Raw genomic sequence first — 22,198 nt, 5'->3', positions numbered from 1 at the left:
TAGATCTTTCATATATTTTACTTTCTTTTCATGTAAAAAAGAAAAGATGAAATGTGATTTGTGGTGCGACCTTTTGGTTGGTTTGACTTGCTCGTACTGAGACAGTATTTAACAAGAAAGCTTGGAATGAAGAGGAAATACTTTTTTTAATCAAGACAAGGTCTCTTCTTTAGATTAAAAAAAATGAATACCTCAATGAGATTGATGAGGTGAGATAAGGGAGTGAACCATAGACTCTTATAATATATAAATATGTATATAAGTGTGTATATATATATATATATATATATATATATTAATACACCCCAAAACTCAGGTATTGGTGTTGCATGGATCCCCTCCCCAAAAAGAGAGTGAGCTGAAGTGTAAGGCAAATTGAGAGCGGCAGGATGTGGTGGAGTTGTACAAGATGTTGTGGGTAAAGTGCTGTATATGTTCTATGGCCTGTTGGGAATTCATGATTCCAATTATGTGGAATAAAACGGCAATTAAAATGGTGCTACAATTTTTCTCTCATCATCACATTTGAGTTCGTAGGAAGAGTATAATCATAGGGTTTGATTCCAAAGTTACTCTTTCAAATAAATTAAATAATTTTATATTTCAAACCAGGATTTTTGGAATATTACTATTCATTTTGTACAAAACTTTCTTTGAGTGGGGTATCAAAATATGGAAAGATCAACCCTCATTCTACTTAATTTGGTTTTCCCATTTTTCACATGTTTTCATCTCTTTTGCCCATTGCTCATGGGCCTCATTGATGTTGCCAAAATTTCAGCCCAACTATTAATGCTTCGTTGCTTTATTTCTCAATAGCCAAATTCAGCTAAGACATTTTATTGTTATTATCACCAATTTTCTTATCTATTTATGACCAAATTATTAATTTTTTTAACCCAAAGTTCCCCATAAACTAGTTTGTAATTATTATGTATGGAATTTGTTTTCAATTAAGAATAACCACCATGTAATAAAATACTTAAAACTGTTTCATAGAATAAAAAAAAAGAATTACTAATAGTAAAAAACATGGTTATATTGTTACCATAAGTTTGGGGTTAAAATCGAACTAAATAAAAATATATTATATTATGAGTTTATATAAGAAAACTCCCATGATTGTTACAACTGGATTACTCTTCATAATGAAGGTTAAAACTTTATTGGTACAAAAATAAATTTTATTTTTAAAAAATTCGCTTTCTTCAAAAATAATTTCTACATAAATAAATTTCTTTTAAAAAAAAACCAATAAAATAAAAGTGTTTCTGAACATGAAACGTGGACTAGTATTTACACTTTTCTGAGGCTTTTGGTTGAATCAACTTGGACCCATGACCCGAATCGATAGTCTGAACCAGCCGGCCCGATTTCTATTGCCTTTTGCCGGCTCTGGCAGGCCAAAGGCAAAGGCAGGCCTGCTAAATAGCCATCAAAAAGGGGATCAGTGAGAGTGGTAATTAAGCAAAAAAATCCAGTGATGGGAGACAGCAACGCAAGCGTCGATGAGGATTTGCTTCTCAAAGAGTTCTTCGCCGAATTCAGCGAAGTTGAACCAGACAATGAAGTCATCAGGTTTTTCTCTTTTTTTTTTTTTGGAATTATTATTTATTATTTTTTCTGTTAATTTGTGCTCATGCACAGATTTATGGGGTTTCTAGGTGATTTTGGTTTGACGGGTCTCAGCTTTTAGGGTTTATTCTTTGATAATTTTATCAAATATGAATTGGGAAAAGTTTGGATTTTTAATATATTTGTTTTATTTGTACAGTTGCTTTCTTTTGGTAAAATTTGAGCTCAAATGGCATGTTCTATCAATTGGCTTAATTGGGTAACTTTTAAATTTGGTATTTATAGATATAACAATATGATTAGTAAAGAAATGCTTGTATAAATTTCGTAGCGCAATTTTTTTCCATATAATTTTGATGGGTAATCTTTGTATTTGGTGCTGTTTGGGAATTCTAAATTACACTTTTTTACATTAGAACTTGATATAGTTGAACTTTTCAAGATTATAGTTAAGTATTGCTATTAAAGTTGGTAAAAGCCCTAAATGCAGTATTTTTCTAAGAGAGTGGCATTGACACCTTCAATGTAGGTATAACCAGTACTCTATTAGTCGAATCAGCGTGGGAAGTTTAAGGGCTTTTGGGTACTTTTGACTCTTACTTACCCTGCTAGATAGTAATAGACTTAAAATAAGAAAGCTGCTTATGTGTAGCCCTTTTCTTATTGCTTAGATATAGGTATGCATGTTGGATATGTGCCAACAAATACTTTCAGTTTTGCCAAAGTCTTTTGTTCTGTGTGGGGGGTCACGCCCCATACTCTGACTCAGATTTTGTGTAATTTCATGACCTGTATTTTATGACATTCCCTAAGGGCCCAATTAATTTGAAACAATCATCTTAAGGCATGAGAGACCTTTACTCTTTCAGATCCTTGGTTCAATAACAAAGTGATGTGGGCCTAAGTAAGGAAGCTACTTCACCATCATTTATAGATGATCTTTGATCTTACCATTCATGATGCATTACCTTTTGTTGTATGTTTTGTTCTGATTATTATGCTGTTCTTCTATCAAGCAGTTAATTACTTTGGTTTATCATTCTTTTTTTTTTGAAAGGCAACTTTGGTTTATCATTGATGAGCTACTTTCTTCTATTCCTCTTAATAACTTTTGGCACATTTAAACTGTTTTCTGAAAATTGTAGGATTTTTTCATGCTTCAAGTTAAATCCATTTTGAGTTTCTGAACCTAGCATCTGATTCATCTCCAGAAGATGTCAAAAAGCAGTATCGTAAGGTATTCTATTTTTTCCTTGATTGTTGCCCAAGCCATTGATAATTTTTTACTTGGTTATTTATTGATTTATTCCCTGCTAAACATTTGCGGTTATCATTAATGGTCCATCCTGACAAATGCAAGCATCCACAAGCAAAAGAGGCCTTTGGAGGTTAGTAGGTTATAATATTTGTCTTATCTGGTGCTCTTTCTTGTATCTGGAAAGCAATATCAGATAAATTTTTAAATAGAACATTATCATTTATAAGTTATTCAACTTGTATTTACTTTGATTCTTTTCTGTTCCCATATTTGTGGTGCTTGGTGACAAATATTTTTGCAAAAAAGAATTATGGACATGCTTCCCTCCCTCCCTCCCTCCCCCCCTCCCCCATAAACAGACACATACACACACACCAGGACCCCGCAACACCATTCTGACCAACAAGGCATAGACAGACAACATTTCAATTTTGTTAATGGAAGCACATTGTAGCTTTATTGATTTTCAGAAAGGAGCCAAAGTTGCGTAGGAAAATAAAATTCAACTTCTTTACTTTCGGAATTGCAGATTCTTGGGGGAGATATTTTGTTCCAACATTTAGGACTTGTGCTGATTATAAAGCTATGGTTTTCTGACTGCATTTACTCTTTTGAATGTTTTCTCCCTCCTTGAAGACCTTCCTGTTTGGATTTTCTGAATCTACTTCAAGTGTGCAGGTCAATCTTGACAGATTCGGAATTCATCTGAGTTGTTTTCTAGGATCATGGAGTTGAACTACGCATTGGGTTGCTGGTTCAAAACAATATGAAACTTGAGATGAAATTTAAAAGCGTTGGAAGATGATTATGATTCAGGCCAAAAGTAGAAGATGATATGATGTGCTGATGCTGAATACAAAAATTAACAAGATAAAACAAGTTAATGAATTTAGAATTATGCTCTCTATTTGGCTCTAATAGCCCTAGTAAATCGAAAGATGCAGTAAGATTAATTTGGGCTTTGTGCCGCTACTTTCACATAAGATGTTAGGATCTCGCATCTTGCATCTACATCCTGTCATCATGTTATGTACACCTCTATGTTCTGTTTATCTATGGTACGAATGAAGAAATATTATGATAATTTGTATTGGTCATTTCATGTGATTCACATATTTATTAGAAATTATTATAAATGTTATATTAGATTGTATTACCCACACTGGGTTTTTTACCGTGAGCAGCATTAGCAAAAGCCCAACAACAATTGCTTGATCAACAAGAAAGGGATTATATCCTAAGCCAAGTTACTGCTGCAAAAGGTAGTGCTTAAATTCGTTTTGAGGAGGCCTTGCCTGTTCCATAGCACAGCTGCTTCTCACTCAAAACTTTCTTGAAAATTAGAAAAACTTGTTTGGTATCTTATTGCTGGTGCCATGTATTTGAAGCAGAGTCTTAATGGTAGATTTAGTTTTCACTTTTCTTTCGTTAACTTTTTCTTTTATGTTTCATGCAATTAGTATGATAAATAACTAGTGAACTTGTCAATTTTGTAAAATCAGAATGATTATTGCTGGGTATATGCTATCATAGCATATATGTGTTCCGTTTGGTCTTTTGAATTGAGCTTTTTTTTTTCTTTGTTACTTGAAAAACAAAAACAAAATAAAATCGAAATTGCTGGTAACAAAAAAAAAAATGTTTACACATTTCATCTGATGCAATGTGCAGAAGAACTTAGAGCAAAGAGGAAGAAGCAGTTAAAGAAAGACACAGCTTCTAACTCAAAGTTATTAGTTGATGAGGTATGTCCTTAATTTATTTTCTTGCATGCATTTTGTGTTTTATATTTTTATAATTTAGCAAGTGTGTTTTACATTTCTCCTTACCTTTTTCACTTTTGCTCAGGACAGGACATTTATTACTAGATTTTAATTTTCATTCTTTAATTATCACACGCAATATGTATTTTTACCACTTCTTAAAAAATCAATTTCTAAACATAACTCCATACCATTTTAAAACTACATATACTTATGTTATCTTTTTATTTTATATTTATTATTATTCATTATTTTATTATTTCCATTTTTTTACTTTTACTCTATGCGTTTTTATTTTGTTATATTTTTTATTAATATTTTAAAGACATTCATTTGGAATTAAAATATTAGGACTCAAAATTAAAACCCTTCCATCATATTGTGGAGTTTTAACCAAAATTCCTCACTTAGGAATATTAATTTGAGATTGTGAGTTCTCGCATCCCGAGCAAATATTCCATCATCGGTTTAATTCAAATAATATTTTTCATTTTTAAAAGTGTAACTATTCTATTTTTCTAAGTATGGATATTCTAATTTCCGCTTTCCTTTTTTTTAGTATCAACATTATATATAATTTAAGCCATGTACTTATTTTTATTTTTCATACTATATTTCTTATATATATATATATATATATATATACATATATATAAAGCTTGACTAAACTATATTTTTATATATTTTCTTATACATATATCTTTTTTTATGATGAATATTTATGGACCTACATACTTTTTCATAAATTAATCTATTTGTTATTATTATTTTTTAAAAAATAAAACTATTATATTAATTAAAACTACCAACAAATATATAGCAAATCCATGCATACAACCAATCAGCCCAATCAACAAAACTATCTTCAACGAAGCCTATACCTTTTTTAGTCAACTTGACCCAAGTAATTGTGATTTGGGTACAATCCGAAAGCAACAGCTATTGGACCAGAAGGGGGACAAGGGCTAAGCGTGGCCTGGTTCTACTATGATGTGGCCCAACGTGCGGCCTGCTACAAGATGGTCTAAGCTTAATGGGCTTGTATTGCGCAAATTGCACTGGCCCTGGCCTTAAGATTTCTCTTTTCTCAAATAAAAACGGCGTCATTTTGTGGCTTACTTACCCAAACCCTAGGTATAAAACTTATTTTTTCAGCCCATCCCTCATTTTCCTTCTTCACCTTCTCTCTTTACCAAGCGGCTCCCTCTCTACTATCTATGCGGCTTTCTTCCCCTTTTTTTTTCTTTACCGTGCACCTCCACCATTGTGAAATCCACCATCTCAACCAACAAAACTCTCTTTTCCTTTCTCGATTCTCACTACTCAATCTTCATCCTGGTCTCAAAACCCTAGAATTTGAGAAAATCAATTTAAGAAAATCCTTCCAGAACATTCTTTTGCTCTTGTTTCTTTTATTTTTTTTATGATGTTGTGGTATATTATCGATTGCTAGAAACTAGGGATTTTTTATTTTCTCGGGGTTTTTTTATTTCTAGAACCAAAAAAAAAATCTTTCTTTCTTTTCTATGTTTCTCTCCTGGTTTTTATAACCGCAGGGCAAGAATGTTATTTTCCAAATATCTCCATTGGTAGTTGGACAGAAGGCTTACGAACTGCCTTTGACAGTGTGTGATTTGGCCTTTCCTTATTTTTAACTTCACCAGCTTTTAGATTGCATGTCTCTGTTGAACCTCCATTTGTAAAGAGTGTCTACACAAATGTAAAATAATTAAAAATGCTTGGATATAAAATACAGTGTCTACACAAATGTAACCGATTCCTTCCCATTTGTTAAAGCTAATGCTTGCATGTACCAAGTGGATAAAAAGTCAAGTGGCAATCCACTTGGATATCATGCATATCAATACATGTCTTGCTTAATGTTGAAGACCATTATGTGGTACTTTGCATGTTTATATGTCAAACTATGTTGAACACTTGTAATCTGTCTTTAAACAAGTGTTTTATTATGTGTTTCCTTGTACCTAGTATATAGAGTAAATGATGAACGAAACGTATTGTGGTTGTCACAATAGCCACCATAAACTTTTATTTTTCCTTGTTTGCCATACTTAAAACAGAGGTTACTTTTAGTAGCCATATAACCTCTCTTTCTCCAAAAATTACAACAAGGTATTAGAGCCCTATTTGAGTTCTTAAAGGACGAAAACTTTGAATATCACCACAAAACTCTCCAAACAACAACCCACCCTCTAAGCATGGCAAATAATGGTACCTTTTGTCATCAAACACCAACATTAAGGGAGTTTAAGGCCCTGAAGATGAAGGACAATGAAGTTGTGAAGGACTGTAGAGATAAGCTCATGCAAATAATAAATCAGGTGAGGTGAGAATATGCTAGAAAAAAATTTTGTGGAAAAGGTCTTTGAAATGCCTTGATTGCAAAATTCAAATGCGAAGATAGTCGTGGGACAGCACCAAGAAAGGGACTTTGTGAGTCAAAGGAAAAAGAAAATAAAAGCTACCAAGTTGGCAAATCACAATTCCGAAAGAACAAGTTTTAAGTTTGTTCTCAATGCAAGAAAAAGAACCTTAAATAGATTAATTGTTGGTTCAAACCCATTATAAAGTGCAAAATTTGCATCCAATTTGGTCATGCTGGAAAGGTCTTTAAGAAAAAAAAAAAAAAAACCCAAATACGCATGAAAAGATCACTTAATCTGTAATAAAATTGAGGTAGCAAATGGATATCTCTTCATGACACAGACCAAACCAAAGGTAGTAGATGCAAGTTAGTGGATACTAAACAACGATTGCCCTAACCATATGACTCCAAAGGTTGAGATGTTTGTTGGATTTGATACATAACATCAGTTGAATGTTGAAATTAGCAAAAGGGATTTCCTGCATGCAATGGGCAAAGGCACAGTTGGCATTCGAAGCCTCTCATACATCAATTTTGAAGTGAAGCTCATTGACATAATAACCAAGTCACTGAGCAAGCCAAAATTTGAATATCATAAGGATAGATTGAAAGTCCTCAACGCAAGCATTAAGGGGGAATGTTGAAGGTAATGCTTGTGTGTACCAAGTGGACAAAAAGTCAAGTGACAATCCACCTGGATATCATGCATATTAGTACATGTCTTGCTCAATTTTGAAGACTACTATGCGGTACTTTGCATGTTTATATACAAACTATGTTTAACACTTGCAATCTGTCCTTTAACAAGTGTTTTACTATGTTTCTTTATGCCTTGTATATAGAGTAAATGATGAATGAAACTTATTGTGGTTGTCACAATAGCCACCGTAAACCTCTGTTATTCCTAGTTTGCCATACCCAAACAGAGCTTACCTTTAGTAACATATAACCCTTATTTCTCCAAAAAATACAACATTATTCCCTTATCTTAAGATTCCCCTTAGTGCTAATCCAAGAAGTTCAAGAACTTGGGAACTAATCATCAACCAATTTAAAACCAAACTAGCATTGTAGCAACGTCAATATCTCTCCTTTAGTGGCCTTATCACACTTATCAATTCAATTCTAAATTCATTGTCGATTTATTATCTTTCCATTTTTTAGGCTCCCAAGGGGGTTATATGACATCTTAAGTAGCCGATATGTAACTTTTTATTGGGTAGCTGCTTTGATAAGTGGAAAATCACCAAAGTTCAAAAAAGTGTTATATTTAAATCGAAGATCTTGGGGAGACTATGCATCTTTGATCTTTCTTAACAAAAATCTTGCACTTCGTGCCAAGTGGTGGTGACAATATGGTATTCAAGATAAAGCATTTTGGTGTCGTTTGATTGTGGAGAAATATAGGATTGGTACACTCCATTGGCTTCCTTCAACTCTCCATTTAAAGAGAATGTCACATCTATGGAAGTTAATTACCAATTTACCATCCAAGTAGGGTACTAAGAAGTTGATTGGCATTGGAGCATTTTTTTTTTTTTTGGCTTGACTCTTAGGTCCTTAAGGAACCATTCGATGTGAGTTTCCTATTTTCCCTTGCCATTGATGAAGAAATCACAATCTCCAAATTGCTTTTGAATGATTGGTGGCATATTGGCTTTTGACGTAATCTTTCCGTGAGGGAAAGTGAGTTCTTCTAAGCACTACTTAATATTTTTGATAATGTGGTGCTCAACAATGATAAAGAATATGGACTCGTATGGAAGCATGATCCTAAAGTATCATTCTCAATCAAGCATCACTTGCCTCGTTAATATGCATGACACTCCAAACAATCAAAAAGTATGGTTCCATTCCACATGGAAATGGCCAATTCCCTCTAAAGTTTAGGGTTTTCTATGGTTAGCTATCTTGGATTTGTCCTTTCCAAGTTTTTCCTAATGTCTTATGGTGTCCAATTCTAAAATGAATAGTTGCTTTGTAGTTAGTACAAAAACAGTTAAGGAAGATAGTACATATTAATTATAATTACTCTCATGTCATTTTAGTTGGCAAGTTTGGGGTTTGATCATATAGTGGTGGAATTTCTCATGGTTTGTGTCGAATTCCTTTGAGTCTATTATCCAGTTGTCATAACATGTCACCACTAATTTTTTTTGTTTAGGTGTGATTGTCTACCTAAGTAAATCTATCTTTCCTAAAGATGTTCTATTCTTGATTTAAGTTCATTAAAAATGATAGATTCCTATCTACAAAACAAATTTAGGTTTAGGAGTACAGTTATGTATAGGGCAGGTATTAGCATCTTCACAATGCCCATTCAAAGAATTATATTTATTAATCTTGTGTTTTCTTATTTATAACGTTAAAAAAAAAGCCTTAACCTTCATATTTAATGTTATTTTCTTTAGTTATTTTTATTATTATTTTTTAAAAATATTAGAAACTTTTATTGAGATTAACTTTAACAAGAGTTGCCTTATTAGAGAGAGAGTGGAGATAAATAAGAGTGAACAATTGGTCAGTTCGATCGGTTCGGTCTGTCAGAATCAATGACCAAATGAACCAAACTTTTTTGCAAAATAAACGAAACTTAAAAAAGGATCAAAATCAAAGATTGAATTGGTTCTGTTGATTTGATTTTGAACCAAAAGAGTTGAAATTTTATCATTTTTGTTTTTTACAAATTAAAACATTGAAATTTATAAATTTCATTTATAATTATTAAATATGCAAATAATCTAAACATAAAAAAAAAAAAGAAAAAACTTTGTCCTTTTACTCACATAAAGCATAACATTTAACATTAACAACATCAACATCTTTAAAATTAACATCCAAGTTAAGACAACCTTTGTCCTTCCATGTAAGCCATCAAATTAATATTTAAGAGTGGTAACCTTTAAGTTTTGGCATTCAAAATTCAATAACACAAAAATAATAAAATTAACTCTGATAGTAACTTTGTAAGTAGTAAATCGGAAATATATTTTATATAAATACAACATATGTATATATAAAATATTAAGTTAGGTTTTTTGGTCGATTCGGTCTAAAAACTTTGGATCGAAAATTGACCAAAATAATCAATTTAACCAAACTTTTTGGACCGATTGAATTGAATGGACCAATTAGACCGAATCGTTTTACCTAAAATTGAATTTGGCTTGGTCGTATCATTGGTTCAGTCTAATTTTGCTCACTTTTAGAGAGAAATATCATTAAGAGGGGTTGCAAACATCTTTTGTGAAGTTGGTGACATCCTCTTAATGTACTTGGGGTCTTCCATTAGGTGTTAATCAATAATCCATTTAAATATGAAAACCGGTGGTGGAAATATTTGAGGCTAAATTGGTGGGTTGGAAGGCAAAATCCCTCTTTTTATGTTGAAGGATCACCTTGCTACGCACATTGTTGGTTAGTCTTTCTATTTTCTGTCTCTTTTTAAAATCCCCATAGGTGTGAAGAACAAGATTGACAAGATTTAAATAGGTTTTTATGGTGTGTGATTGATTCAAAGAAAAACAAAACATTTCGTTGAGTGAGGAAAGGTGTGTAACTATATAGAGAATGGAGTTGGGCATTATTGACCTCGAGGTGAAAAATCGAGTACCTTTAAACAACTAGATTTGGAGGTTTACTAGGAAGAAGAATTGCCTTTTGAGGAAGGTGATTGTTGAAATGGTTCGTGAGGACCCCACTAATCTTCTACCGATGGACCATGGTAGCAAGAGGTGCTCAAAAGTTTAGCAAAATATTATTAATCCTCTTTCCCCATTAACAAATTTTTCTTCCAAGTAGCAATTAATTTAGGTTTTTGGTTGGAAATGGTGCCAATATACAGTTTTGGGTTGATGGAATGGGTTGACGGTGTTAGTCTTCAACAAGTGGTGCCTAGGATACATGCACTCAAAGTGAATAAGGAAGGAACAATAAAAAAATTTGGCAAGTGGACTAATAATAACGAAGGGCATTGGAATAAAGAATATTTGAAGAGAGAGCCCTTTGGTTAGGAGCGAGAACAATAGGTGAGCTTGATGGAGCTCATAAAGGATTACCATCTCAATGAACACTTGAAGGATGAAGCAATTTGGAAAAAGGTACAAGTGGAGAATGTAGTACTAAATCATTTTGTAGACTTTTAGTTCCAAAAAAGAAGCATATAAATGATATGTGGAAGAGGGTAGAGGGCAAACTTAGCCACCCACAAGGTAGAGGCCGTCAGTTGGCAGCTCTTTTATGGTCGGATAACAATCAATCATGAGCTCATGCAAAAGGGGTTGTTTAAAACATTCCAACTGTGTGTTACATTTGTAATAGGGAGCAAGAAACTGTTCAACACCTTTTCATAAGTGAGGATGTATGGAAAATATGGACGAACTGATGCAAGTGGATTGTCCTGAATGACATGAGGGTCTTTTTTTTTTTTTTTTGTTTTCTTGTTTTGGGAATGTAGTGGCCCTAAAAGTATGGGATGTCAAATTGTGGGGATGAGATGTTTGATTCGCTATGGTTTGTTTGGTTATATTGCAACGAAATGGTGTTCCAAGGCAAAAACTGAAATTCGGGGCAATTTCTTGATCTTGTTAAATTAAAGGTTGCGACATGAGCCAATGCTAAATGGCTAGGTGACTATGACTACTATGGACGCATTTGAATTCTCTAACCTATCGATAGTGGGCAGGAAAGATAAACTGGTAAGAACGGGATTGAATGGATGAGATTGAGTTATGGACAGATACAATTTAATGTCAATATAAAACAAAATGATGCTGTTTTTATTATTTAAAGTTAACTTTGAACAATTATCAGTTTGATTAATGAAATCTTAACAGTAATTAATTTTTCATGGGACATAAAGAGTATTTTACTAACTAATGAGGAAAGTTTACTCTCAATAAAATCTAATGGACTAGAAGTATTTTTAATAATTAAATAATATATAATTTATCATTTTTAATATATAGTTGACTTATAGTTTAATTTAATTTCATAATAATTATAGATAATTTTTTAAATTTCAACCCAATTTATAACTATGGGCTCTTCTGTTCTTTTTCAGTTGGCCCCTCTAGCAATGAGAGGATAGTAAAAAGTTTGGATTTGCTATAAAAAAAAAGTTAAAAATTTTCTTGATAAAAATTACGATTTTATGTGGATGATATTTTTACATTTTATTATTTCTATAAAAATAATAAAAAATAAAAATATCCATAAAATCGAATCTGAAACATAGAGCCCATGAAGCATAGTTTAGCTTTTACAATGCAATTAGTTTGGTTGGGCTTCAAAAATGAAAAGCCTAAGGCTAAATGTTTTTGACCCATATGTAGAATAGTGTGGCTTCCGAAAAAAAACCATAGATTTGTTCTTGTGCAGGAACAGAGCAACCAAAAACAAAAAGAGAAGAAGAAAATGGAGAAAGGAAAAGCGAATTGGAGTGAGGAGGTAGAGGATCTGGTGACAGCCGGAGACACACAAGGCGCAATCTCCTTCCTAGAAAACCTCGTTTCCAAACTCGAAACGACGCCATCTTCGGACGACCTCCAATTAGCCTCTGCCCTTTCTGACTTGGCTGCTCTCTATTCCTCCATCGGCTACTCCCTTAAGTCCGATCAACTTTTCTCACGCGCTTCTCTCCTCAAGCAACGCGCTCACTCTTCGAGGTACTCTTTCTCTCTCTCTTTGCCTTTTTCTTTTCTTTCATTTCTTTTTAATAGAAATGGAAATAATTAAGGCTGAATTTCCTGGCTTTTCTTTTTCTTTTTTATTTCAGTGACGTCGGGCTTGCAAAGAAAGACTTGAAGGAGGATTCTTTACCGTTACCTAACGTTTCTTTGGCTGGAAATGACAAGCCTTTTACTCATGGTGCAACTATGCATTAAATCTTTAGCTTAGCCTTCCTTTGATTGTTGCTTTTCATATTTGCTTTCGTTTTCGGAAGCAGATATAGTGTTCCATTGCTTTATATGACAAAATTTTGCTTCTATAGTTCTTGGAAAATCTTTTTTTTTTTTTTTGCATTTTTTTCTATAATTTTATTGCATTTTCCTCTACGATTTTGTGGAAGTGAATTTTATTTCTTCTTTTGCAAAAGGGAATATTGAAAAAGGTCCAATGACGGGTGATGATGGTGAGCCATCGAAATTATCGTCAGATGATGGTATGTTTTGTTTCCCTAGCTTGTTTTCCTCTGAATGATCTTGTTTTTTGGGTTCTTTGTGATGTCCATATATTAGATTTTGAACGACTTGTCATGAAACTTTAACTCGGATGGTTTGTACAGATTGGGAAGCAATTGCAGATCGTGAACCAAATGAATTACTTTCCTCAGAAGGCTTGCCTGGAGTATCAAGTCTGTCATTGAAAGATAGCAAAGTTGAAGCCCCTAAGAGACGGGGAAGGGGAACATTTTCTTACAGAAAAAGTGAATTGTATAGTGATCGACTTTCTGACGGCGTGTTTGCTACCAAAGATACAGAGAATGAGGATGTGTGCATAGACTCTGAAATAAAGACAGTGGAAAGTAAGCCTTTGTGTCTCTCAATTTAAGGTTATGTTTCCATAAATGTTCAATACATGCATGTTGCCTTCTATGATAGACCGAGCTTATTACTTCTAAATATAGAAGATAGACAGCGCAGTCTTTTCTTAATTGAATCTAAAATTGTGTTTATTTGCTTGTTCCTAGGCCTTGATCTAGTGGGATGTAGAATGCCTTTCAGACTGAAATATTTAGCACCGGCTTATGAAAATGAACTATTTTTTGGCTTCTCATGTCGTTTCTAATGATTTCAAGGTTTTATGATTTCTTCTTTTCTTTATCTGCATTTTAAAAAAAAAAAACTTGTGAAATGTATCTATTTAACAAGTTGAGTTTGAAATGTGCTATACAAGGTACTTTAAAACTGTGTTATCTAATTTTTGTTGCGATAAGATAAATTCAAGTCAGAACAAGGAACCAGAAATAACTTGTCATGGATTTGAGTATGTTACTGTTAAACCTCTAAAACCTTGATTGATCAATTTGGAAGGTCAATTTCAGTTTAATAGTCCATGCTCACAGTATCTTTTCTGCAATATTTTTCTAGATCTTGCTAATGGTTTCGGAATGCAAATTCATTTGAATGCAGCTAAATATGGTACACATCATGTTCTTGTTCTAGCTGACTTTTCACCAAGCACTAGGACAACATACCTAGAGAAGCTTTTCGAGGACTTCAGAGACCGTGGATTTGTTATTCGCTGGGTCAATGATACAACAGCCCTTGCAGTATTTTGTACACCGTCTATTGGTAAAAATTTCTAGCTTCGTTTGTTGATGCATCTGTTAAATTGTTTAGTAATGTTGTGTGAAATAGATCTCTAAAGTTAGTTTGAGTTAGAAGACTATCATTTTTTGATGTTTCCACTAGTTCAGAAAACTGGAATTAGTATCATCATTTAAACTTAAGCTGGATACAAGCCTTCTTCTCCTTGATTAACTAGGTATCCTGAAATTTAATTTATTTGTTAGTTGTTAAATAAGGAAAATGATAGGTTGAGGGAAGGGTGATTTTTGATAGATTTTTTTTGTTGGAATTGCTAATAAAAGCTGTGCCTTTCAAGTTATCAGCTTGAAGTGCATAGTGACCTAGGTTTTCATTTTCTCGGGTGGTGATCGCTTTTAGAATACCTACTCAATGGGTGCTTTGTTGCTGGGTAAAGTGCTTCAGTGCTGTAATGAAGCATTTATCCTCATTTAGAGGATATTTAAAAAGTGTTTGGGATGTCATCTGTATCAGGGCTTAACATCTTGTCCAGGATGCTTTCTTAAATTACCTTCAAAAAGATGTTGAATTTGTTGCTGAGGAAGTGGCCAGTTTTTAGCATGGTGAAATCAATGAAAGTTGATGTTGATGATGTATCTGAGATATGAATCAGGCATGCCATAATTCACTGATAGTAGGCTTTCATTAATGATCTAATGATCTAATAATATTGTAAAGGTTAGGAGCCAATGAGAAAGGTCTTAGACTGATAAAAGCTCGAGCTGCTTACCAAAATGCCGGAGGTTGTGGTTGTATCCGTATTATTTATCTCAGCACCTCATTTCATTTAGGAACTTAAAGTGGGTAATAAATGTACTTTTGGTATATGAATCTTATAGAGTAGAATAAAAGAACCTTATTATTACAATTATAGATCGATCAATTTGAAGATCTAGTTGGGCTTTGGTAGTAATTAGACTTTTGTATATGGTTCTCTGGTCAATTCTAATGGACATGGAGTGAAGCGTTTTATCTTTATATAGTGTAATCAGAGAATTTTTTTTGGGTCACTTATGGGAGGTATAACGGGGGAGTTGGGATTTGAACCTTGGACCTTAGTTTTCCTGAAGAGGGTAACAACCACTAGGCTTAGCCCGAGTTGTTGTAATCAGAGATTTGTCAGTGCCTGATGCTGCACACTTTTCAAAATGAGGCAGTATAGAAGCAGTTCTAATGGTGTTTCTTTTGCTAGAGCTGTGTGCTCATAGTTGTATGAATTCAACATTTTAAGATTCATCTTTCTTGAATAATGGTCTATACCTTTCAAATTTAGTTGTGTGTCAATTACATTTTCGAGCACTTGACATTATTTAGATGAAACATAAGCTCTTCAGCCAATTTATTAAGTGCTTCCCTGATTAACAAGGTATCCTGGAACATAATGCATTTGTTAGTTAAACAAGGAAAATGATTAATTGTGGGTGATATTTGGTAGATACTTTCTTGTAGGAATTGCAGACAGAAGTTGTACGTTTCAAGTTAGTGACCTAGGTTTTTCGTTTCTCAGGTGGTGATTGCTGTTAGAATAGCTATTCAATGGGTGCTTTGGTGCTGGGCAAAGTGCTTCAGTACTGCAATGAAGAGTCTATCCTATTTTGGAGGAATTAAAAGAGAGTTTTGATGTCATCTATCTCAGGGCTTAACATTTTGTCTAGGATTTTTTTTTTAAATTACCTTCAGAAGGATGTTTAATTTGTTGCTGACGAAGTGACCAGTTTTTACCTTGGTGAAGTCGATGAAAGTTGATGTTGATGATGTATCTGCGATATGAATAGGGTGTGCCTAATAATTCACTGATAATAGGTTTTATTTAATTATCTAATAATATTGTAAATGTTAGGAGCCAATGGGAAGGGTCTTGGACTGATAAGAGCTCAAGAACCTTGCCAAAATGTAGGAGGTTGTGGTTGTATCCAGACTATCTATCTCAGCACCTCATTTCATTTAGGAACTGAAAGTAAATAATAAATCTACTCTTGGTCTATGAATCTTGTAAAGTTAAATAAAAAAAACTTATTATTACAATTATAGACCAATCAATTTGAAGATCTGGCTGGGCTTTGGCAGTAATTACACTTTAGCATATGGTTCTTTGGTCATTTCTAATGGACATGGGTTGAAGCCTTAATCTTTATATAGTGTACTAAGAGAATTTTTTTTTTTTTGGGTTACATATGGGATGTACAAGGGGGGAGTTGGGATTTGAACTTTGGACCTCAATCCTCCTAAAGAGGGCAACTGCTAGGCCTAGCCTGAGTTGTTGTCTTCAGAGATTTGTCTGTGCCTAATGGTGTTTATTTTGCTAGAGCTATGTACTAATAGTTGTTTGAATTCAACATTTTGAGTAAGGTTCATCTTTCTTGGATAGCTGTCTATATCTTTCAAATTTAGTTGTGTGTCAATTACATTTTGAGCTCTTGGCATTATTTAGATGAAACAAAAGCACTTCAGCCAATTTTTTATGTGCTTCCATCTCAAGATCCATTTGGAGATTGGAGATCTAACTTTTTGTGAGCCAAATATATCATGATGGGATAGTCTTTTGGTTCTCCTCTTTTGAGGATTGGTTGGCATTGCTGTGTCCGTAAAATTTACAGAAAAAGTTTCCAGAGGTAGCACTGCAATCAATGTTGTGATGCCATTAGTTTCTTTCAAACCTTGCTTCTAATGTGATGGCTACAGTTAGCTTTCTGTCTATGTTGCTGATTATTTTACATGGGAAAGGCTTTTTGAGACATTTTTGCTTCTTTGCTCTATTTTTGTGAAGGCTTTATTGTTCCTTTCTCTTCATTAGCCTAGTTTGCTTTTAGTTGTCCTGCCTGGTTTAGCTATTTCTTTGGTGCTTTATTGTTATTTGGTTTTTGTTTTTTGTTTTCTTGCTACTTGTTGTCAACTTCCCTTATTTATGTTTTAGGCATACGTGTTCTGCTCTCTTTTGATAGATGAAATTCAATTATATTAAAAGGACATTGCTGTCTTGTTCTGAAAGGGTCCAAATGGTCTGAATAGAGAAATGGTAGGACTTGTAATAAAAATCGACTTCAATGGCATTTATTTGTTGTTTCTATTTGGACCAAAACTTTTTTCGGATAATCTAGCATTGTCCTTAAAAAAGTTGTAAAACATGTTAATTAGTGTCTAAGCATCTTCAATCAGCTTGTTAAATTCCACAACCAGTAATTTTTATTTTGCTAACAATCTATTATTTGAAGGTAGCCCTTGAAGCCTGCAACCATGTTAATTGTCCATTTACTGTACGTATACTTGATGAGGATGATATGCTTTTGGGCTCGATTTCGGCAAGAGGTAATTTAAGTAGGCTTATTTCGTTTGGAATTTCATCACAGTTGCATTCCATTTTGTGAAAGCTCCATGCTTATTTCTTTATTCAGTGGAGCCACATGCTTCATTATGTTTTTGGTTTTTTTTTTTTTTTAGTTTCTTTATGTTATGTGTGCTTCTTAGGTTTTCTTTATACATTCGTAGTTCATTTTATTTCGCTGAATTTTTTTTGGATTACCACCCTGAGTTAACCTTATTTTATCTGCTATTGGCTTGTGAAGATGCCCTTTTGTTTAAGACCAGGTCCCCCTCATCCTATCTAAAAATCTTTTCTGCTTGCATAAAGTGTTTCACCTGATTTAACTTCTAGATTGAGTTAAAGCTTTTTATGCGAAGTAGACTGTAAAATTTCTATGTTATATACCTGCTCAAAATATTGCAATTCGCAGCGCTTCAAGCAACAAATGTCAGAAAAGAATAAAGAATGCTATAGCATGTTTGGGCTAATCTTTCATAATTTAGAGTTTAAGGGTTTAGCTAATGAAGGAAAGGAATATGCAGTTAGATGAAAATTTTAAGGGTGCTGAAATGTGTGCTATTCATTTTCAGATTTAGAGCCTCCTCGCCAAAGACCACAGACGTCAGCAAGAACTGCCCAGAGGCTGATAGCTCAAGGAATGGGATTGAAATTGTCATCCTCAACCTTTGGGTCTAGAGAATTGAGAAACCAGGAAGAAGCTAGGAAGAATCGGATAGTTACAAGACAAAAATTGAAAGATGATGCCTGGGGCGATGATTGAAGCAAACAAAGGGTTTTATTTTCTTGTCATGTTAACCTTACTTTGTTAACCAAACAAAGGAAAAGAAAGGAAAGAAAAAAGGAGTTTGAATACAAACTTGTTTCTCAATTATAGACAGGTTTTGTAACACAACTAGATAGTTAACAACTCAGGCTCCCTCATTTCGAATTTTCTTTGAAGAGTAAAGTTTGTTCTATGATTGTCTTTTATGATAGCTCATATATTTACTTTGAAAAATATTAAATCAATTGTTTGATATGATTATAAGATAGGAACTGTTCAGAGAACCAGTGCAACTCATCCATTGTTTAGCTGATTAGTTTGTTTTCCCAGTTAGTAATTTTCGTGTCTTAATTGTTTATATTTGTACTTTTTGTAATTAGCTCTCGATTAGTTTAATAGGAAACGGCGAAGCTAATAATTTAGCACAACTCTTTGTAGTTTTTGCTATGCTGAGTCATTTGTGATCACTTTCAAACCAATGCGATGAAATTGTAAAATGTTAGGACCTTACTCATCAAGGTCGTCCTCTATCTAACATTCGGAATTTCAAAGCCGGAGCCATATGTTTTTAAGCAAGGAGCGATGGGCGGTTTTATTCTTACTTCATGCAAAATTCCCCTTGTTCTGATATCTGAAAGTTCCATTTGAGTTGTAGCAGTAACTTAATCAAGTAAACTCATAGTAAATATGATAAGAGTCTCTACCTCGAGACATAGACCTAGATATACTTTCGAGACCATCGATCACTTCTCTTATCCAGATCAAGCCCGTTTGCAAAGCTTGGTATACTTTATCCCACGACCAACACCTCCTTCGCATCTATGATGCTCGTGCAGACAATAAGAGCCTAGGCTTAATCCTTCATTGTGATTGTCTAAAGCAGAACAAGTTGGTTCTAGGACAGAGCCTGTCTGCGGCTATGTGCTATTCTGATGGAAGTATTGAGATATGGGTCATGGGAGAATATAATGTGAAGGAGTCATGGGTCAAAGATTATGTCATCGGAGCATATCTGCCAATCACTCTGAATCAAACTACCCGTCCACCGTATTCGAGGCCATGGAAAAAGTCAATACAAAGCAAAGGAGCTGTTCAAGTTGCTTAAGCTCTGAAAAATGGAGAGATTTTGTTGTAGTACATGAATGGAGCTCTAGTTCTGTACAATTCTAAAAATGAGGAGTTCAAGGATCTGGTCACCCTTGGGTTGCCAAAATGGTTTTGCACAATCGTCCATGTTGGAAGTCTATTATCCTTTGAGGAAATTCAGAGAAATGAACAGTAAGTGTGCATTTGTTGGTCAGGCACCTTGCCATTCAATAAATTACTTTCTTGAAATTCCTTTGAGCAGTGAGTAATAGGCACACCAAAAACCGCACACATTATCACACTATAGCATAATAGAAATAGGCACACCAACAACCATGATCATAAATGATAAAATGCCATTGTTTTTATTTTTGAACCAAGGTCTGACATAATGTATGCTGCCAGCCTTTTGTCAAAAAGGTACTGTAAGAGGGGTTTTTGTGATAGGAAAAGGAAGCATTGCAAATAAGTAAAAAGATGCACCGGAGGCGGCGAAGAGGAAGATTGGAACAATTCTTGAAGTACTGAATGTAGTGACAAGTAGAATAAAGTAAGAAGAGAACTAAAGAGTAAAAAAGAATTAGAGAGAGAATTTAGAGAGAGAAGCTCTCAAGCTGAGAATGTGTTAGCTCTAGGGAGAAGAGAAGAGCCCCTCTAAATGACTTGTGAAGCTCTATATATAGTATTAAAAGTGACGGTTACTCAAGAATAGGCTTTAATGCGCCTAATGAATGACATTATTATAAAAAACATTAATGTGAGTAACTGTTACTGTAATTGGATGTAATAATACTTGTTATCAAGTAAAAGGTAATAGAAAAGAAACTGTACAAGAATAGGTACAAGAGAAGAAGCTGTATATGAATAGATATACGAAAATAAGATAAGAAGGTAAAACACTTGTATTTCAGGAAATGATTAAGAGGAAGATCTCTTAACTACCTCCATATCTGAGTCACCAAGCCAAACTCTTCAGAACATCTCAAAATGAAAGTAACTCATGAACCCTACCACTTATTTCAAGTTGTTTTCACTATCATCCAAGTGAAGTGGTTATTCTATTTAAAATAGTTGTTCTACTTGTATTAGTTGTTCCATATGGTGTAATGCTTTACTTATTTTAATTATTTTGCTTTAAGCAGTACTTCACTTGTTTTAATTGTTATGCATGAAGTAGTGCTTTACTTGTTCTAGTTATTCTGCGTAAAGTAGCACTTCACTTGTTGTAGTTGTTCTCTGTACAACATTATGTTGTACATAATTCTTTAAAAAATACATATTAATCAAAATCAAGTATTTACAAGTACTTATGATTACCATCAACTTTATCTAATTTACCTATTTTATGTGAGAAAGGTGGAGATGGGGAATGTGTATGGTTACCATATATAGCCCGAAGAGAGAACTATTAATGGTTTGGGGAAACATCATAATGTTCCAAAAATTGATGGAGCAAATAGGCTTGTAAGGTTGGAAGGGTGTGGGTACCTAAGTAATGGTAAAAATGTCTTTTTCAGGTTAGATAAATGGGTCATCGACGAACCTTTGAATGCGTGCTTCCTAAGGCTGTTTTCTATATATTGTGTTGAAGGAGTGTAGTGTTTCTCAGTGTATTTTGTGTGTGAAGGAGTGTAGTGCTGCTCAGTGTCTTAACCAGGAAAGGAGGTGGAGCTTAGTTACCGATGACAACTGTTTGTCTGGGAACAAAAGGCCTATCAAGAGCATCTCAACTCTCTTGTAGGGGTGGTGCTGGATAATGAGAAAGAGGATAAGCTACTATGGGAACGAGATCCCAAAGGTGCTTTCTCGGTGAAACAATGCATTAGAGTTATGGACCTTCATACTTGCTTAAAGTCGCATGAGGTATCATTTGCACAAATTTGGAAGTTTATTATCCCCGAAAGTCCAAGGATTTTTATGGCTTCCAAAACTTAAGAGCATACGTTCTAAATGTTTTCTTATGTCTCGTGGTGTGACTTCTGAAAACAATGATGTTTCATGTAAGTGGTGTGGGCTGGTAGAAGAAAGCTGTATTCATATTCTGATCTGTTGCAACTTCTCATGGACCGCTGGGTATAATGTATTCAAATGGTTGGGGTTTAAGAGGGGTATGTCAGAATGACCATTGAATCTTTCATTAGATTTTTCATATATTTTACACATTTTTTTTCATGTAAAAAAGAAAAGATGAAACGTGATTTGTGGTGTGACCTTTTGGTTGGTTTGACTTGCCCGTAATGAGACGGTGTTTAACAAGAAAGCTTGGGATGAAGAGGAAATACATTTTTCAATCAAGACAAGATCTCTTCTTTAGATTAAAAAAAATGAAAACCTCAATGAGATTGATGAGGTGAGATAAGGGAGTGAACCATAGACTCTTATAATATATAAGTATGTATATAAGTATATATATCTATATATATATATATATATATAATATTAATACATCCTAAAACTCAGGTATTGGTGTTGCATGGATCCCCTTCCCAGAAGGAAAGTGAGCTGAAGTGTAAGGCGAATCAAGAGCGGCAGGATGTGGTGGAGTTGTACGAGATGTTGTGGGTAAAGGTGCTGTATATGTTCTATGGCCCGTTGGGAATTCATGATTCCAATTATGTGAAATAAAACGGCAATTAAAATGGTGCTACAATCTTTCTCATCATCACATTTGAGTTCGCAGGAAGAGTTTAATCATAGGGTTTGATTCCAAAGTAACTCTTTTCATGGGTGAGCAA

General features: G+C 33.9%; 1 protein-coding gene across 7 annotated transcripts; it reads left to right on the top strand.

Moving 5' to 3' along the window:
* The first annotated feature begins 1,360 nt into the window (after positions 1-1,360).
* LOC18590205 (coiled-coil protein) lies at positions 1,361-18,618 on the top strand. 7 transcript variants are annotated; one of them, XM_088809909.1, is made up of 13 exons: positions 1,361-1,578; positions 2,721-2,812; positions 2,936-2,963; positions 3,363-3,712; positions 4,018-4,095; positions 4,505-4,578; positions 12,362-12,648; positions 12,759-12,850; positions 13,080-13,145; positions 13,269-13,508; positions 14,116-14,277; positions 17,509-17,598; positions 18,184-18,618. In XM_088809909.1, the coding sequence occupies exons 7-13, from the start codon at positions 12,398-12,400 to the stop codon at positions 18,372-18,374; spliced, it is 1,092 nt and encodes a 363-aa protein (XP_088666035.1). In that variant the 5' UTR covers positions 1,361-1,578; positions 2,721-2,812; positions 2,936-2,963; positions 3,363-3,712; positions 4,018-4,095; positions 4,505-4,578; positions 12,362-12,397; the 3' UTR covers positions 18,375-18,618. The 7 variants fall into 7 exon arrangements, 6 of the variants coding, with proteins under 6 accessions (XP_088666035.1, XP_017985293.2, XP_017985297.2 ...); XM_018129804.2 differs by having other exon boundaries at positions 3,363-4,095; XR_016028380.1 differs by lacking the exons at positions 1,361-1,578; positions 2,721-2,812; positions 3,363-3,712 and having other exon boundaries at positions 2,883-2,963; positions 17,505-17,598; positions 18,184-18,311.
* The last annotated feature ends 3,580 nt before the right edge of the window (positions 18,619-22,198 follow it).

The sequence above is a fragment of the Theobroma cacao genome, chromosome 9, assembly GCF_053813885.1.
Source record: "Theobroma cacao isolate CCN51 chromosome 9, ASM5381388v1, whole genome shotgun sequence".
NCBI lineage: Eukaryota > Viridiplantae > Streptophyta > Magnoliopsida > Malvales > Malvaceae > Theobroma > Theobroma cacao.
This window is presented reverse-complemented; position numbering and strand designations above follow the sequence as displayed.

Coding starts and splice junctions, on each gene's coding strand:
- LOC18590205 (XM_088809909.1), top strand. CDS start 12,398: ATGGAGAAAGGAAAAGCGAATTGGAGTGAGGAGGTAGAGGATCTGGTG. Junction 13,509..14,115: donor TGAAATAAAGACAGTGGAAA/GTAAGCCTTTGT, acceptor ATTTGAATGCAG/CTAAATATGGTACACATCAT. Junction 14,278..17,508: donor ATTTTGTACACCGTCTATTG/GTAAAAATTTCT, acceptor ATTTGAAGGTAG/CCCTTGAAGCCTGCAACCAT.